The 19,638-nt window shown below is 41.0% G+C and overlaps 1 protein-coding gene across 7 annotated transcripts in view; it reads left to right on the top strand.

The window, feature by feature from the left end:
• phactr4a (phosphatase and actin regulator 4a) overlaps nucleotides 1-19,638 on the top strand; it is a 68,373-nt gene that overhangs the window by 32,035 nt on the left and 16,700 nt on the right. For 4 of the 7 annotated variants that reach the window (XM_074686724.1, XM_074686725.1, XM_074686722.1 and 1 more), the window contains 5 exons: nucleotides 6,601-6,771; nucleotides 6,851-6,931; nucleotides 7,035-8,339; nucleotides 11,722-12,108; nucleotides 17,963-18,094. In XM_074686724.1, coding sequence (XP_074542825.1) covers nucleotides 6,601-6,771; nucleotides 6,851-6,931; nucleotides 7,035-8,339; nucleotides 11,722-12,108; nucleotides 17,963-18,094 — 2,076 coding nt within the window. The remainder of the gene's footprint in view (nucleotides 1-6,600; nucleotides 6,772-6,850; nucleotides 6,932-7,034; nucleotides 8,340-11,721; nucleotides 12,109-17,962; nucleotides 18,095-19,638) is intronic. The other 3 variants (XM_074686727.1, XM_074686726.1, XM_074686729.1) reach the window with 2 other exon arrangements.

Below are 19,638 nucleotides of genomic sequence, written 5' to 3'. Positions count from 1 at the left end.
GTGTGAACCAGGCTTTAGCCTTAGAACACAGTATTCTGTGGGTCTTGAAAGATTGGTCAAAATGCTCTAAAAAGGGCTGGAAGCCAATGAGTTAAAGGCATAAACCACCATGTCTTTCTGATTGGGTCAATCTGTGGTGGTGTGTCACAGAGAATCTTCATTCTAGTCACACTGTTATTCTCATTATACGAGCTAATTTACCTCCAAGGCCTGGAGTTAGGTGACAGCTTTAAGGAAAAAAAAAACAGAACCACAGACTGAAGATCCACACTGTCAGCTCTTATTTTTATGTTCTAGTTGGTGATTCTGTAGATTCCAGCTGATACTTTGAGTTTTCCTCTCGGATTCCTGATACCAGCTACATTTATCTCTGTCCTTGGAAAAACTCAATCTCAAAGCCAGAGTGTCATGAGAGCTGTAAAAGGCAACAATCTCTTTGTCATGTCTTTCCTCTCCAAACTCACTTTGTCTCTGTGTTTTGTGTTGTCTTTAACTGACACTTAGTGTGATTAGTGTGTTAATGTAGCATTGTTACATGATGTGTTGTTGTAATTAGCTGGTGTCAGTTGTAGATGGCTGGTGTTTAAGACTGTGATTATGTTGTTGGGCATGTGTTTACAGGTAGTTTAATTACTCCTTCACATTTCATCACAGCAGTGTCACCTGTGCAGTCAGTGTAGTGTGTTTTCAGCACACCTTCTGCAGAGTGAACTAATGCTGCATGATTAATCTAATTACAATCACAAACATGATGTGAGCATTAACGGTAACACAACCACTAAAGGCTGCAACTTGTCTGTAATTGTTGGGACCTCTCCAGAGATTATGTTGTCTTTTTTGTTGTCGTCTTATTAAATAAAAGTGACAGCTGCTGTATGGGAATGTTAAACAGAAAGATGTGCTCTGCAAATCTCTCAAAGTTTGAATAGAATAGAATATTCTTTTATTTGTCCCTATGGGGGAATTTTTTTGTTTTTTCCATAGCAGCTCAGAGAAAAAGTGCAATAAATGCAATAACAAGTTAGAGTAGTAATATCCCCTGGCATTCAATGCCTTAAGATTGTCATTAACAGAAGTCCCACAATGCTTTTGTTTATTTTTTGTAATGATGCACTCATTTCCAAAATGGAAAAAAAAGAATAGATAGCTATTCTATATTTTATATACTCTATTTAACAAAAAGTAATGATCAAGCTTTTTTTTTTTTTTTTTTTTTTTCTAATATTCTTATTTATTTGAGGCATGTCTTATTGCGATACCAGGGTTTTAAGTATTGAGCGTTACTGTGACGATCTGATACCAGGGTGAAATAATAAACTGCATACCCTACAGTGGAATAAGACTGGAAATGTTTTGGGTAAAGGCAAAAAATGAGGATATGGAATTATTCAAGTCAATATTTATTTAAACTGTAAAATACTTTTACGTTTACAGCAAAACGAAGCTTCAGAAAAAATCTATTTTGTTGTAAACTTTTATACCCAGTAGACTGGTAATGCAGAGTAAACAAAGAAAGTGCATCAGAGGTAACATTTTAAGTATCCAAGCGCCAGAAAGAAAAAAGGCAAAAAGCTGGATGCCTGGATAGGCACTAGGGATGGAAAATCACAAAATCTGCAGTTCTCTTCTTATCACAGTTTTGAGTTCCGTTCGGTGTACATTGTTGTTGTTTTGAAGACCTTTAGTTTTTCCATATACCCTAATAGTCGACTAATAACAGATTTGTTTTGATCAGGTCTGTCATGTAGAGCCATGAAAAACCTGAAGAATGAGGCTGTTTCCCATTTCAAACATCATTAAAGCTGAGTGAAACATTGCAAGTTTGAACATGGCAACTCCTCAGTAAGGAAAGTCACTATTGGCTGTCCCAGAAGTCACTAAAAGTCACTAAATGACGCTGCTATCTAATTTGTATCATAATCTATCAGCATGTAATTGTCATGGACTCTTTCGGAGAGAGAAATAGGGTGGCAGTGACAGAAAGCAGGTAAAACACAACGTCATATCTTTACAACTACAAATTAACAGTCCTCTGTCTATTCTTGTTTTTTATGTCTAAATATCAACCCTCCTCCTTTATCTGGGCTGGGGACCTGTAGAAGTGGCCATAATGAGACACACACTTGTATGATTTTATCTGCAGTGAGTGAGGAGGACTGCCTGTCTGTGTTTTAGATAGGGGAGGGGCTTACATGCTGACCATTGAGGAGATCAAAACACGCTTTGAGAGATTCTCCAAACTCCAGAAAAGTCGCAAGAATTGTGGTCTTTGAAAAACTTTGCAACTGGGTCTGAAAAGTCATTAAATGTAGCAACACTCAGTCCTGATTTTATCCCCCACTTTCTTATGGCCATCATCAGAGCTCACACTGAATCTAAAGTGCTCCAAGACAGCAAAACAACTGAACGCCACAGGTACACCCCCTAACTCTGCCTCTTCTGCTCGTCATGTAAACAACACACAGGTCTCCCCACAACTGTTCCACTGTATCCTTGCACCCATGTATGATCGGAGCTATATACATTTTTGAAACTGAGCTGTAAAATGAAGAAAAAAGAATAACACCAACTGAACGAAGCACACGCACCCTGGTGTGGGGAAATCCGAATGGTTCGGATTGTTTTCATATACAGCTCCATTCCTAATCGGCACCATGGATCGGCCCCTTCCCACTGATACAGATCAAGCTTTGAGGGGCACCAATACAGTGATGCCTGGTGCATCCGTGATCTCAAGTGTCAGATCAAGGCTGGCTTTTGCGTTTTTATAACTGATCCAAGATCATCATTTTAGCTGCTGAGTGGCATTTAAGTCAGCTGAAGTTATAATCTAGTTTGTGCTGAGATAAACATTTCAACGAGACAATTTGCATGAAAAAATGACTTAAGACAGATTAGGAAGAGTTTTATGACCACCTCTCCATGAATGAATGTTGGAGGTGCACCCTGACTCTGTCAGACTTCTTATAAACTGTCCTGTGATAGCGTAAAGTGTGTGTGTGTGTGTGTGTGTGTGTGTGTGTGTGTGTGTGTGTGTGTGTGTGTGTGTGTGTGTGTGTGTGTGTGTGTGTGTGTGTGTGTGTGTGTGTGTGTGTGTGTGTGGTGTACTTTTGGGTTTTCCTTGGTGTTGTGCATTTTATCACCTCTACACTGAAAAAAATGTTTTGTTGAATTTACCCAATTTTATTAATTTTAGCAGTTGCACGCAATATCTTTATCTAGATCTAGATAATTTATTTAATCTTAATGTACATGTTATCTTTAAGTTATTTCAAATTAATAACATTTGTTGTAGTAACTCAAATACACATAGTAGATTTTACTCAAATGTCCTAAGAAATCACAACTAAACCCATGTTCATCGAACTAAATTATATTGAATTATTGAATTGACTCATTTCAAACCGTGAGTGAGGAGGGAGTGCAGTGGATATTAGACCCTGCTGTACATTAAGATGTTAACCGGCCAAGGGCACTGGTTTTCTGTGCTCCACGTGCCATGGACCTACTGTCTGTGCCCTGTGGCATGGACCGTGTACCTTGAAGAATGTTTGATATTTTATGCGTAAATAAATGAGATGTGTTGATGGGCTAAAATTATGATCAGAAATGGCAAACTGGGTTTTGTCTTCAGTTATATTCAAATTACCATTACTGAGAGAGTATTTTAATTGGAGCCCTCACTGTAGTGGAGCACAGACGGCCGTGCAGCCAGGACAAGCAGCCTATGCCGTGGAGCACAGCCAGGCAGCCAGTGCTGTGGAGCACAGACAGCCAGCCAGCCAGCCAATCAGCTAGCGCAGTGGACCACAGACAGGCAGCTGGTCCATGCCATGGAGCACAGACACACTATCCCCGCCTGGTATCTTAATATGCATCAGGGTCTCATATCCACAGTGTTCCCTCCTCATCCATGGTTTTTCCTTTTGGGTTTTGCAGATTATTGAGTTGAAACAACTTAAAACTTTAAGTTGGATTAATGCAAAATATTGATTTGAGAAGAATTAAAATATTTAATTATTTGATTTTGATTTTAATTTGACTTATTAAGTTGTGTTAAATGAACTTGTTAATTTCATTTCAAAGAACTTAATTTATTTAGGTATGACTAATTGAAGCAAATAATTGAAGTTGGTCCAACTTCTTCTTTTTATTAGTTGTAGTAACGCAGAATGTGGAAATGAGCTCACCTGTCTTCAGCCCCCTCCCCCTCCCTCCCCCTCAGCTCTTATGCAGCCGACCTTCTGCACAGCTTTGTGGTCTGTTGTGCAACTGCTGCTGCTGCACGACTCATCACCCAAGAATTGCACCGGTTGTTTCACGCCCAGCAGTTTCTGTTAGTGGATTTTCAGCAGCACAAGACCAGCTTTGAGTCACGCCTTCACATTACTCCAGTTAATACACAAACCACCTGAACTCTACTGTTTGTATCGTTAGCGAGACACCATGAACACATCACTGCTATGGCGAGAGTCACATTAATTCACACTGCCCTGTTAGTGGCCATATTTCCCAGTCTGGCTCCATGGTGACAGCTGAGACAGCTAAGCAGGAGTGGAATTTGGGCCAACCTTGCTTTGAGCTTTGGTTTTTTAATATGACAGATAATTGAAGCAGCGGTTTGGAGCCGAAGCCTGGCCCTGTGTGGATGTGAATACCTGATGAGGCTGTATCCACACAGGAGAGACATTTATGTCCAATTTTAATACTCTGATAATGCTCTGTCATAATGGAGACATGGCAGACTGAAGGGCTATATGAGGCCAAGTCCTGCACACTTATTATGTTTTTAATGTCACTGATATTCAGGAACTATAGACACACACTTTCTAAGTATTCTTGGGCTGTTATTTAATGTCATAAAACTTGATGAAGGAGTTTGGTCTCTAAATAAAATCATTTCAAAATCTTAATGTTCTACTTTATCAGTCAGCTGATTTGAACACCATTCTGCTTTGCCATATTTCAATCAGAAATACTTTATTGGTCCTCGAGGGGAAGTTAGATTTCAGTTACATCCCTTCCAAGACATATATGAACACAAAGTGACATTGAAATACAGGGATGGGAGAAACATCGATATTAAGATATTAAAAATCCCCTAACTTATCTGTAAACTGATCAAAACATCTAGCACAGATCTTCATGGGACTTGCTGAATAAAAGAGGTCTTCACACAGGATATCCAAACTGGTTCATGTCCCTGACAGGCCTCCAGAGGGACGGGGTTGTGGCTGAGGGAGCCTTACAGAGATATCAGCTAAAAACTGTAAATCATGAAAATTTATGATTAACACCTCAAAAAAATCTCCTTTTTTAGAACAGAAAAGAATAGAACTTTATTAGTCATTATAACAAGTACAACGAAATTGCAATTTTTTCTCTTTTTTTTTTCCCTCATATTGTCTCAGCCCGACTATTTATATTATGGCTGGGATGATGCGCTATTCTCGCAATTCGATTCTATTACGATTTCTTTGGGGTGTCGATTTGATTAAGATTACGATTCTTCAATATTTACAACTTTTAGTTTGCTTTTTTAACAGCAGAGCATGTGGAAAAGTTGAATGATGATGATAATGTTTACAGACCATATCAGGAGCCATATTTTTCCATAAAATGCACATCACGTGAGTCAGAGAGAAATATTTCACCCTCTGCTGGAGAACAGTGGTAACACTTTTCAATCCAGTTTGTGAACAAAGACTGAAATGTAGAATTTGAATTTGAAAAAAAAAACAAATACATTTTTTTGATGGAGAATCCAGATTTTGGTATTGTCAAACTAAAAATCTCCAAATATCTTATAACGATTTTTTCTCCCACCCCTAGTAAATAAGAACCAATTTTTTCCACATTCCTCTAAACATGGACAGAACGCCTGAACTGGCCAGCAGACCGCTCATTTGTGGCACCTGCTGTGGCATCTCCTCACAAGCACTCACCTGCCTCACCTGAACTAAACAACTTGTCGAAGCAGCCACCTGAAACACTGACTAAAGTACTATTCGCATGGGATTATTACTATGTGCGGCTTCTGATAATTTAGACCTGCCCCCTGACGTCAGTTTTTGGTATGGCACATTTGCAGAGGAAAAGCAAAACCTGTAAATAACTTATATAATAATATGCAGATTTGAATTCTCTCTTTGATAAGTTATAACATTCTGATTTGTTGATTGATTGAATTTCAAGGTTTCACTGATGGAAAATTCCCCCTATTATTGTGGTCTGATTTCTGTCGTTGGGAGTTGCTGATGACTTGTTGGTCTTTATTTTGAGACTCAGATCTTATTTCCTGTCGTGTGGTGTTTTCCTCTGGGTACAGAGAGTGCTGCTGTTCTAGATAAGCTTTGTGTTTGTCCGAGTTGGGCTCAGACTCCATCAGGTGGTTGGTAAATCTAATGCTTCTCTTTTTAACTGGAGTCAGCAGTTTGGATGTTTTGGATGTTTTTGCTGTTTCTTGTTGTTTTGGAGTTGAGTCCAAAGTTTCACTTCTCAAACACCCCGTAGTATAAAACGTGTACACAGCTTTGGCTTTGTCCAAATGATATTTCATAGCTTGAGTCAACTTTTGTTTTCTCTGTCCTGTTCATGCAGACGATGAGGTCGACCTGCAAAACAACACGGCTCAGAGTGAAGAGGCGAGCTCCGGTGGAGGATCACCTCAAACGAAGCGGAAAGGAAAGTTCTCCAAAATGGGACGAATCTTCAAACCCTGGAAGTGGAGGAAGAAGAAGCAGAGTGAAAAGTTTGCTCAGACTTCAATAGGTAAGCTGAGTTTAATGTGCTAAATTGTTTTGTGCTTTAAGTTAAAGAGTATTTATCAATACATCGCTCCTGTTTCCAGCCTTGGAGAGGAAGATCTCTGTCAGAAAGAGCCGCCAAGAGCTGATTGCTAGAGGAGTTTTAAAGGATATCTCAGAAAATGGTGGGTAGAAACTTGAATTGTTGTTTGGATCAGGAAATATTACATCCAGAACTTTCCTCCAAGTCTGACGACTGTGCTTCATTCCTGTATCTTCTCGTGACAGAGAGCAATGATGTAAACCACTCAAAAGCTCCACCTGTGAAAAATGGGCACCCAGTGCCGATGGATGTGGACAGGATGTCCGAGGCAAGTTCAAGAGTGTCCCGAGGGGAATCGGACATCAAGGGGAATGCCCTCAGGCTGCCCCAAGCAGATGAACGCCGTGGCAGAGCGCCATCTGATGCCTCTCGAAGTAACCGGGCACCGTTAGATGTGGACTCTCATGCAAGACTTTCTGTTGACCCAGACAGAAGAAGCCGTCTGCCGTCAGACGCTGATAAAAGAGCCGGGTCTTTACCCAGAGGACCTCAACCAGATGACAGATACCGCAGGGATGAGCGCCGAGATGCTCGAGATGACAGGGAGGACAGTCGACGAAAGAACAGGGAGGACAGGGAAAGAGACAGCGGGATGGATCGGAGGGAAGACAGAGACCGGCGAGAATGGAAGGAAGACAGAGACCGGCGAGATGAAAGAACAGAGAGAGACAGGAGGGATCAAGATGACAGGAAGGACAGAGACGATAGAGAGCGCAAGGATTGGGAGGACAGGGACCGCAGGGGCCGGGACGACAGGGAAAGGAGGGATCGGGATGAGAGGGAGCGAAGAGACAGAGACGACAGGGAAAGGAGGGATCGGGATGAGAGGGAGCGCAGAGACAGAGACGACAGGGAAAGGAGGGATCGCGACGATAGGGAGCGTAGAGACAGAGGAGATGATAGGGAAAGGAGAGATCGGGATGAGAGGGAGCGTAGAGATCGGGATGAGAGGGAAAGACGGGATCGGGATGAGAGGGAAAGACGGGATCGGGATGAGAGGGAAAGACGGGATCGAGATGAGAGGGAAAGGCGGGATCGGGATGACAGGGAGAGGAGAGACAGGGGAGATGACAGGGATCGGAGGCTTGAGAGGGAAAGGAGAGAAGACAGAGAGAAAGAAGACAGGGAGAGAAGAGACGCACGAGCAGACAGAGATGATGGTGACAGGAGGGAGGACAGGGACAGGCGAGAGGACAGAGAGAGGAGGGAGGACAGGGACAGACGGGAAGACTGGGCAAAGAGAGATGAAAGAGAGCGACGAGACGAGCAGGAGAAGAGAGACGACAGGGAGAGAAGAGAGAGGCCTGAGCCTCAGCGTCCTGCGGAGGACTCCCGGCCTATCGTCAGACCGGTTTCTGAGATGGACTTGAGGCCTCCTCTTCAGAAGAGCTCCTCTGAGGACAGCAAAAAAGTTCGCCCGGCCTCAGAGTCTGACAGGAGGAGCACTTTGCCCCGGTACATGCCAGCTGCAGAGCTGAGGGAACGCTCAGGTAAAACCCCGCTACATCACACGTTTGGTGTCAACACCACAGAAACAATACCAACAGAGCTCACACGTTGAGATTGTCTAGACAGAAAGTGAATGTTCTCATGCCATTTACAGTATCACACAGCCTGTCTCTGCTCCTTCACTGGCCCCTGAACTTATTTCGACCCTTTCTACAATCTCTGCTCTAAGCCTCACCAAGTAGTTCAACAATAATCCCAGAAAAACTGCACAGTTCAAAAAAGTTAATCTTATGTTAGAAAGGCTTTTTCTCCTCATGAACTTTACATGGCTTTGTTCCTGTGGCTCTGGCGTGTAGTTATAACACATACCTGTCTCATAAGGTGATGGTAAGTGGATCAAGAAGTAAGGTTCAGTTTTCTCTCGTTTCCTAAGTTGTTGGAGCTCGATATTTCATATTGAAGTGACATTTACACAACTTGCAAAAAGCTCTGACCTTTTTAATTTTTTAAATCGCCTCATTGAGAATTGATATTTGTGACCTAGCAAAACAGGCTTCTTCTCAAATGCTGTGCTGTCGATACTGCTCTTTACAGTCAGCAATAAAAAGAAAGCTTTACGATGTAAAGCAGAGGCCAGCTTAACAGGATTTGATTGCTGTTGTGATCTCAGTGGAAAGACTCTAATACACCACTGTGTCTCACAGTGTCTACAAAGATATATTGCGGGGTGTTAATGTTGTTTTCCAAAGTTTATTCATGACTTTGTGTGGGAGGTTTGTAGGAAAATGACTCCTCATTCTGTCCCATAGCGGTAGCCTAACACTGTCACATTATCAAGTCTTTATTGAATCAATTTACTTGACTTAGGTTTGGCTGGCCAGTGTCAACATCTGTTTTTTGTTCTGTGGTGTTTCTGTTAAGAGCACCAATGACTGGGATGAGTCCTATAATTCACCCAGGATATCAGTTAAACGTTAGAATGTCTATGTTTGGTACTATCTAGGCCTGTCACAATAATCAATAAATCAATGAACCGAACGATAAATATAAACGTCCTCGGTAAGTTTGCCAGCCTCAATAAACTGACACGTGCATGCATGTTTGTTTTCCTCCTCTCTTTCGACCAAAGAGGCTGAATGAGAAGATGGCTCACTACGTCTATCTTTCCTAACATTTGGGTGCATAGGTTCTATAGTGGATTTATAGCGGAGTGAGCATCTGTCAAAAATGCGATCTTTGGGGTGAAGACAGGGCTGCTCACGTGTACACACAGAGAGAGCTGAAGCGAGCGTCCTGAGGGGTAAGGAGGAAACACACACTAATATGAGTGATGGCACCAAAGATACGGTTCTTAAGCCGCCTGCCACAGTCCCAGAGTGAGAATATTTTGTTTTTTATCAGAATGAACAAAGTATGAGCTCATGAACACCAACCAGCTGATATGTTGCATTTGTTTGAAAATAGTGGCAACGAAGAAGAAGAAGGGGAGGTGCACCAGAGCCTTGTTCTTTGACAATCTGCTCTTACTGAGGCTTTTGGTCGGCAAAGTAAATAGAAATAAAAGCGCCAAATGGTGGGCGCTCAAAGACAGATACATTGCCAAAGAAATGCAGCCTTCAATACGGTTGAAAGCCAGAAATGTTAAAAATGTTTGACAGACAGTACGGATTGACTGGGAAAAAGTACATGTTACAAACAATTCAGGAACTGTATGAATTCACTTTTATTTATTGTTTTTTTTTTTTTTGGGAGTTTCGTTTTTTTTCTTTAGAGACAGGGTCTATGTTTTATTGTTTTTGATTAGTATTAATTATTTTCATTAACATGTATTTTTTTCTAAAAGAGAGTCCATTTCATTTTCATTGTATTTTTTTCTCTTTCTTGTTTGTTAAATTTATCATATTTTTTGTTTAATTTATTTTATTTAAAAGATCCTGACCTTTTAATTACAGTGAAATACTCTTAAGAAATTAAAGTTTCTTGCTTTTGATATGGTGTACTCACTTTATTATCCCATTTATCATAATTACATCAATGACAAAATGGAAAAAAAATCTAAATATTATTGACAATAATATTGTTTATCAGCAATAATATTTTGGAAAATTATCGTCTGGCAAAATGTGTTATCGTGACAGGCCTAGTACTATCTCTTGTCTTCTGAGCACTTGTTTCCACCGAGCAGACCAGTATGGATCAGTTCACTTTGGTACAGGTCAGATCAGTTAAGCCTGGTCCTGTTTGCATTTCTACAGCCAACCGTGCCCCCTTGGTGTAAGATATTACATAACTGATGCTCATAGCCGCATTAGCTGTGTAATAACGTGACAGCATAGCAGTGCGACACATGCACTAACAAGTTCAATGAAGAAGGAAAACGCAACACAGTAAACGAAGAGCAACAATGAGAGACATCCAGCAGTTCATCTTCTTCTTCTTCTTCTTCTTCTTCTCGCCAATACTTACCCTTATTGGAATGTGGCTCTTTGTTACAAACCACAGTCAAGCTTTGTTTAATGTTGTTCTTTTAACACTATAACACAACAGGGTGGGATCAGGATGTCTGGTTTCCAACAGAAGGTTACCATAGGTTGGTAATTTGGGGGACCTGTTAGTCAAAGGAAACGCCAAACAATGTGTCCCTTACCGAGATGAACCAAACTGAACTATTTGGTGTAAACAGAGCTAAAGTGCTCTCTATGTAACATGCTACATTCACACCTTCACTCCTGAAAGAAATGAGAAGATGTCATGAAGCGATCACAGGAGGACTGACCCCTCTGCGTTTCCATAAAGTTCCTTCTTTGACCGGTTGAACGTTCATTTCATCCAGAGAAACTCTCCCAGCTTCTAGGACAAGATTCCCTTTACAACCTTAGCTTTATTCACCAGCATCAGTGAATGAATCCATCATGACTTTTTGGGTTGATCTGTGGGTGAGCACGTGTCGTCTGGAGGGTACAGTAACAGTTTCAGTGTTCTGATCTTGAGATATTAACATATGCTCTAACCACACTCTGCAGGTGGTACTGTGAGAGGATTTAGATGTAAGCTGAGGATCTGACAGGAATAATGAGGCTTGTACCTCCATCAGAAGCCTGAGTAACATGCAGCTTTGATTCAGGGGTTTAAAGAACACATCAGACCCCTGCGCTGCTTTGATCGTCTCCCTGCGCTCTCTGTGAACTTCACTCTGTCTGATTCACTTTCCCCTCACACCTGTAGACGCATGATGAGAGCTGAAGCTGTGACAGCTCTTTCTTCAGCGTGTTAGAGCATGTCATCACCTTTTTCTGTTCCTCCCAGTCTTTACCATAAAGACGCAGTGTGTGCTTTGTTGTCGCTGTGACCCCTGCTTTAATGTGTGTGTGTTCACGTGTTTGTGTTCATGTGTTTGTGTTTATGTGTGTGCCTCCTCTGTAGACTCCGCTGGTGTCCGCTTCGCTCCCAACCCTCATCCATCACAAGACTCCCAGCAGGAGCCTCCCCCACCCAAACAGGCCCTTCTCCCCCCTAAATTTCTCACCTCCTCCTCCTCCATTGAGCCCGGCAGAAACTCAGCCCCATCCTCCTCTTCCTCCTCCTCCTCCTCTGCCTCCTCCACCTCCTCTGGTTCCTCCTCTCCTGCTGTAGCTGTGGCAAAGCCTCCCAGGACGGTCTCCCTCTTAGTTGAGGACCCATCTCGGCTCCACTACGCAGCTTCCTTCACAGCTGACTCTGACACGCCGCCCCCTGTTCCTCCCCACGCCAAGCAGCCTCCTGTCCCTCCACCCAAACCCTCCAACCGCAACAGCAGCCCTGCAGTGCTTGGTGAGTTTGTTGTAGTTTGCTTCTTCTTGTTCTGGGAATCAAACAGCTGCTTTGGAAACAAACACAGACAACAATAAAAAAGAGCTTTTTCAGAGTTCAATGCACCCCAGGATAACATACACTAATAAAAACCTAATAATGGATTCAAACTATCACCATTACAGTCTTAAATTCATTAAAGTGTTCCAGTCTTTCTATGTCACTGTAAACAGGTTTCACCACAGGGACGAGATGCCTTTCCTCGGGGCAGGTGTTAAGTTATTCCTTATTAACTGTTGCCGTGTTAAGAGCCTGATAAATCGACTGATAGGAGAGACTGACAAAGCCTTTTTTGTTCACTGTAACATAATCTGTCAGGTAGAACAGCAGTCTGCTCAGAGGAAGTCTCCTCAAAGTGCTTTTTCCTCCACTGACGAGCAGTTTGTTCAAGTAAGACCTTAACAGCAGCTACATCACTCTGTTTGAAGCCGCCTTCATGACAAAAACAGTAATTTTACCTTCAGAACACAGAGGTAACCGGTCTTTGGCTGCCTCAGTCGTATAATCTGCCTCTGTTAACGTGTTGAGTTGCATCTAAGCAATGTGTTTAAAACCCCACACTGCAAAAAAAAACTGGAATCAAGTGTTTTTGTCATACTTTGAGTAACAATTGTCTGGTTATACGCAATATTCACCTGACCAGTCCACAAAAATGTCTTGATTTAAGTTATTTAAAGAGGCTGTGAGGAGTTTGAAAGTGATCTTAATAAAGTCTCCCTCCTAGATATATGCATGATCCTAATCCCACTTTAAAATGAGATTATCAGCACCAATATAGGTTATTTCTAAATGCTACTTCCTAGCTTCCTCTTAACTTCCCAATCAGGTTGAGCAAGAGTGTCAGACAGAAAAAGGACAGAAGAGCAGAAGAAAGCTAAACAGGAGAGTGATAGAGCACGAGCTAAAGGCTAACACAGTCTGTTGGTGCTAATGTTGACTCCAACCCACAGTCAGCAGTTATTCTGCAGTGGTCTGTTCAAACTTGAGAGTCTATCAATAAAATGAAGAGTGAGGTTACGTTAGCTCTGATTGGTAGATGACTGGCAGGACAGAACCAGGATTCACTAACGTTACGCATTACAGACATGTCTCAGAGCACAGGGCTGTCAGCTGAGCTAAGCATAAACAGCTACTAAACTACATACAAACTGAAAGTGTTTGTATGTTGTTTGTAGTTGTTGTTGTGAGCCTACAGAAACGTCAGAGCACCAGGCTGCCGATAACGCTATGTATAGCTAACTGCTACGTTTGCTTGATGTCATATTTTAAGCGGCAGTGCTATGTAACAGTACTGATAAATACCTTACCTCATTGCATTGTATCTAGCAAAAAATTGTCTTGAACAAAGAAAATTTGCCGTACGCCTGGTTAAAAGTTACATCTTTACGACAGTGTGTGTGTAGACTCTGGGCCAGAAGGTGGTGAGGCAGTCCAATTTAAACAGATCCTTCATATTTAGAGACAAAAATGAGGTCTAAATCGCTTGTAACAAGGGAAAAAAGTCTGTCAAAGGAGTAAAAAATTTACTTTAGAGATTTTGAGCTAAATTTTCTTTTGTTCCATTTGCAGATTTTTGTTACTCTTTACATACAATTTAGACTTCCTTTTTGTCCTGAAACAACTTGAAAGAAGACATTTTTCTGGACTGGTTAGGTGAATGTGGCTCATATTTGGTCTAAAAAGACATTCTCTACTGAAAGTAAGACAAAAACACATGACAGTTCTTTGGAGTTCAAAGTCACACAACAATCCAAACTACCTCAGCACCAAGTTAAAATAACTCATACAGCTTCTGTTACTGGTGAAAACAACTTTATTCTCCGCCCAACCATGAGATTAAATCATCCTGTAATCTCATCAGGCTCCAAGAGAACCAGCCTGAGCCTACAAGTTGCAAAATCTAACATTTCAGTAGAACATGTAGAGCTTAAAACATGTAAAAACAAAAAGCCTCAGGTTTAAAAACATGGTTATATATATCCTTTATTTCAAAGACCACCTTCCCAAGGTAAGAGTTCTTTTCTCTGCTCCATCCTCTGGTACATCAAGGGCTCATAATGACAGTAAAACCCCAAACATGTTGAGAAATGTCAGTTCAAGTCAGGATTTACTTGGAATATCAGGTGTGAGACATTTCTCCCCACACCTGTTTCAAATGGTGCATTTCAACTACAGGGAGTTTTTACTGAGGAACGCGCAACTTTTCAAAAACTTAATGCTTTGACTGCGGGAACTAGGGTCTCAGTTTAGTTCTGGGGTTTTGATGTAGACCTGCAAACAGCCTTGCCTGGGTCGGCCTGCAAACTAAATGTCTCTGATTGGTGGAGCAGCCACAGTGTTTTGTTCCTCCTCCCTCCGTCAATAAGATGACCCCCAGCTGTGATTGACTTGGTTTAGTTCCTCCTAATCAATGGTCGTCTCTGAGCCTGATAGTGTGAATGTGTCTCTGTCAGCTACCGGTGTTCCAGTTTGAAGAGTGACCCTGTAAACTTGAGACTTTCAGCTGATGGTTCAGTTTTATATATGAGTTAAAACATCCTCATCAGAAAAGTATTTGATGATGACCTGAAAGTGTTTGAGAAGCCTGCAGCTCATGTCTCTGTCCTGTAGTTGTTTTTTCTGGTATGTTGCAGCTGTGCAGGTTCAATCAGCCCCTGAGGAGCGAACACGTACCAGCTTGTCTTTGTACCGTTTATGCAACGACAGCACTTCTCTGGAGGTTAGATGGAAGCTGATTAGCTTTTTAGTTTTATTTTCATTTATTCATCCTTTGTCCCAGCATGCTGCAGCTGTGCTCATTTCCAGCCCATCTCCAGTGCTGTGTTTCTGTAACAGAATCTTTGGCAGGGACTCGTTCCTGCTGTTTGTTAGGCCACGTTTCCATACATATGTTAGTGGATTTCATTTCTCACTGTCACATTTCACGGTATGTGCCTGTACAGAGAGGTCTGTGGTAATGGCAGTCAGAGATTACTTTGTAATGGACTTTGACATGATTGGAGTGTGTGTGTTGACTGTAAAAAGACACACACTCACACACACACACCCACACGCTGGCTTTGTGCACGTAGCCTCCGTTGAAGGCAGCTCTTGTTTCTGTGTGTTTCATTCCTCTTAGATGCAACCTTTTCTTCATGGATATTTGCAGTTTGTTATTTGAAAAAATACATTTTAGGTTTTAACAGATAAGAAGACATGGAGCTGAAAAATTGAAATCTTCATAATTCATGATCTTCATCTTCATTATTTATATAACACATAACTTTATTTAACCAGGTAGAAAGCCTAATTGAGATTTAAATCTCTTTTACAAAAATGACCTGGGTCAGATGGCAGTATACAGTCTTTTACAGACAGTACGTTTGCACACACTCAGTTTGCATTTCCCACAAACAAATTACAATAAAAATGCAGTAAATCACACTAACAAAGCATACAGTGCAACAATTATTACAATTCTTAAAACTCAAAAGCAGTCAGAGAGCACAGACCTCCACCAAGCATATTGTGATTGTCACCAACACCTTAGTCCTACTTTAATGTTATATCCCCTCTCAGCAGACTGTCTGCTACAATTTGCTGTTAGTTGCAGGTTTGTATGATAAATTATTACCTGACAGTGCTGAAAATTATGATGACCCAGTACATATTTCATATTCAGGATCTTAGTATCCAGAATATTGGCAGGATCTGGATCGTACTTTTACATCCGTCAAAAATTATGGTGACCTTTCTTGTATTGTTTTGCAAAACAATCCAACAATTCATCGTAGATGCATGTGGTGAAAATGGCCCTATCTCACAATTATAAAGAATCCTTTAAAAAAATCCAGACAGTGATCTGGATTACCTTCAAAATGTAATCACTTCTTCCTTATCCTATTTTCAACATTTCCTGAAAATGTCATAAAAATCTGTTCATTACTTTTTGAGTTGTGTTATTCACAGACAAACAAACTCTCCCAAAAACATAACCTCCTTGACAATAACACACGTGTATAAAAAATGCAGAGGCTACTAAAAACAGAAAGAACATTCTTGGCTGTTATTTTTAGGATCTTTTAAAATAGATTGAAACTCCCCCAAAGTGACCACACAGGGCAGTTTCAGATCTTTCTGAAATTTGTTTCAGGAGTTAGGAGCAGCATGTTTAAAAACTTTTGGGCCTCATTCAGTCCTAACTCTGGGGATCAACGTCTGAAGAACATTTTGAGAGTGTAGGCTGTGATGAGTGTCGATTTTAGACACGTAAACATACAGATAGGGTGGAAGCAGACCAGGAAGAAAGGAATAATACAGGAAGACCAGCCAGTGTGAGGATCTGTAGATCTGTGGAGCTGCAGAGATGGCCACTCAGCTGCAGCGTACAAGGAGCAGTGGTGCATAAGACGACCACAGCCAGTAATGAATCCCAAAGTGCAGTGATAAACAGTGTCCAACCTCTTATGAGATTTTTCAGATGCTTTCATATTCAACAGATCACCATAGTCCAACAAAGGTAAAAGAAAAAAGTGACAGAATTCAGGCATTTCCTTGCCAGAAAAGGGAAACAGAGTTTGTTCCCAAAAAAGAATCCAAGTTTAAGTTCCAATTTAGAGACAGTGTTGTTGATATGTAACTGGAAGGACAAATTCTAATCAGTAACCAAACTTGAATACTGAGAAGTTTTGATTTCAGCCCCACGGGAGGTTAAAGTCTTTGGAAAGACTAAGGGCTTAAGATGAGTTAAATGAGACTGTACAACATCAAAACCTTACTGCAAAGTTTTACAGGTTTATAGCACTGATGGTGACGAGCAATAAGTAATGGTATCATCAGTATAATAATGAAAAGCAGCATCTACAAGATTATCACAGGGGTTGTTTGCATAACTTAAAAAAAGGAGTGGTCCTAGTCTAGAGCCCTGAGGTACCCCCTTTGAAACAGGAAGGAGGGAAGAAGAGGACCCAGTAAACTGCACACACTGTAATCTGACTGACAAACAGTTTGAGAAGCACTTAACACTGCAAAGAACTGAAATAAAAAAAAGTGTTTTTGTCTTATTTTCAGTAAAAGATGTCCTTTGGGACTTATTTTGAGCCACATCCACCTGACCGGTCCAGAAAAATGTCTTATTTAAAGTTATTTAAAGACAAAAATGAGGTCTGGATTGCTTGTAGCAAGTAAATATATCTACCAGTGGGACAAGAAAAAAAGTTTACTGTATTAAGACATTGTTTCTTTTTTAAGAAACTTGATGAGCACATTTTTCTAAAACCACTGGCAAACATTTTTCTTTGATACAAGCAATCCAGAACTCATTTTTGTCTCTTAATATCATGTTTTTGGACTTGTAAGTTGAATGTGGTTCATACCAAGCATAATATGACAATTTTATTAAAAGTAAGACAAAAACACTTGATAAGATTTCAGTTTTTGCAGGGTAGAGCAGAGACAGACAAACCAATCTGGTGGCTGGTTTACATTTCATTATTAGCTAAACGCTATAATTCAAGATGGCTTAGAGGAACAAAAAAGAACAACAAAATAAAGTTTCCTTTTGACTATTTCCCTGAAAGAGATTGCCTATGACTCACTGCATCATCACTTTATATAACTAGGGTGAGTAACAGCAGCATTTCTTATCTTGTTTCCTGATGATATGGGTTTTATCAGCACACATCCTCTATAACATCAGCTAATGGGTGCATACTCTGCTCCTGGACAGTATCAGACCAGTCCAGACTTATCTAAACCCCCCCTTTTCTCAAATGTCTTTCTGAGCTTGGAATGTAAACGCAGCCCCATCCCTGACATCTCCACTCATTTTTGCCAGCCTCCTCGTTGAACAGGAGCTCTAGAGTCAGGCAGCCTTGTTACTGGACCAGCTGGAGACGGCAGAGCGAGCTCGGCCTCTACCTTTCTCTGCCTGTATACATGCGGCACAGGGGCTGCCAGACCTGCTCAGGTACCCAGCAGGCTGCCTGGTCACAGTGCATCTTCATAAAGCCTGCAGACCAGCCTCACAGACTCACCATGCTCATTGCTAATGAAAAAGCTCTGCTGCATTTAACACCAGTAGCACAGTGCATGGACTAACTTGACTCAGCAAAGAAAAGACTGCATGGACTCTGACCTGACATGCCATGTGCAGGAGTGTGTGTCATCTTAATTAAAAACCATTAAAGACCGCTGACACATTTGTGCTTTCATTTTGTGTTGAACTCCCCCTGACTCAACAGCCAGCTCCACAGTAACAGGAACACGTTCCTCTCTCCGTCTGAAGCCATAATCGGCCTGTTTGCTTGTGTTTTGTTTGTTAAACTAACTTTGCTTGATGTCATTTGCATTTTCATGTGTTGTGAGGCAGACCATGTTATTTTGTGTTTTCTCATCTAGGGGGTGTCACAGTCTTGATTCTTCATTTGAAAGGGAATGTGCTCATCAACACAGAGCAGTCAGTTTATTCAAAGGACAGATGAGAAAATTCTTTGATAAGTTCATTTTTTTTCCCCAGCCACTGATTTGGTTTCACCCAAACCAAGTGTTTGATAGAAAAAAAAAAAACATTTTCATGCACAAATTCTGATTTGCACCTACTTCCAAAAAGACAATGTTCCCATTAAGTTGTTTACTTTGCCCATAATGGAAAAAGTTTTGCTTATTTTTCTCTAGATAGTGTCTGAATGTTTTATTTTGTGTCTGTGTTCATCTGACGGTAATCAAACACAGTAAAAGCGAAATAGAAGAACGTGTTTGTCTTATTTCCTGTATAAATAGTCTTATTTCACATTATAAAAGCCACTTTCACCTGACAAGTCCAGAAAGTTGTCTTTTTCAAGATATTAAAGGACAAAATTGAGACCTGATTGCTTAAAAAAAAATCCCCCAAAGGGGTTTGAAAATTTCTCCCCCTAATACAGATGCATTTTTCTCTTTTTAATAGAAATGAAGGCCTCATGTATTTTAGTATCTTAAAATAAGACATTTTTCTGGTCTTGTGACTGAAGCTGGTGTTAACGTAACGTAAATGAGATTATCAGCACCAAGATACGTTATTTTAAAATGCTATTTGGGTCGAGCAGGACTGGATTGATTGACTTGGTCTAAGTCTGTATGACAACACTACGCAGGCTGACAAATTTTACTAGAGAGAAAGAGATATGTGTTTTTCTCTGCTGAAAACGATTCCTGTGATTAATTTTGTAGTTATGAACATAACCAGGATTCAGTAACGTTACACATCACAGACATATCTCAGAGCACCAGGCTGTAAGTAGAGCTAAATATGGCTGGTTACTAAACTACAGTACAAACTGACAAAGTTAGCTTGTTGTCACGCTTCAAAGTGTAGCTCTACCTGGCTGTTGATAAATACCTTACCTTGTGGCGTTGTATCTGGTAAAAAGTTAAGTAGAGTTAAAAAGAGGATCTGCTCTCTATTCAATTCCAAAGCAAACACACGCCTCGTTAGGAGTCATGTCTTCACGACAGTGTGCGTGACTCCGGGCC

This window comes from Halichoeres trimaculatus, unplaced genomic scaffold, assembly GCF_033239565.1.
Source record: "Halichoeres trimaculatus isolate MK-OKI-2021-1 unplaced genomic scaffold, fHalTri1.1 fHalTri1_scaffold_14, whole genome shotgun sequence".
Taxonomy (NCBI): domain Eukaryota; kingdom Metazoa; phylum Chordata; class Actinopteri; order Labriformes; family Labridae; genus Halichoeres; species Halichoeres trimaculatus.
The sequence above is the reverse complement of the archived record's forward strand: the minus strand, read 5'-3'. Positions and strand labels throughout refer to the sequence as shown.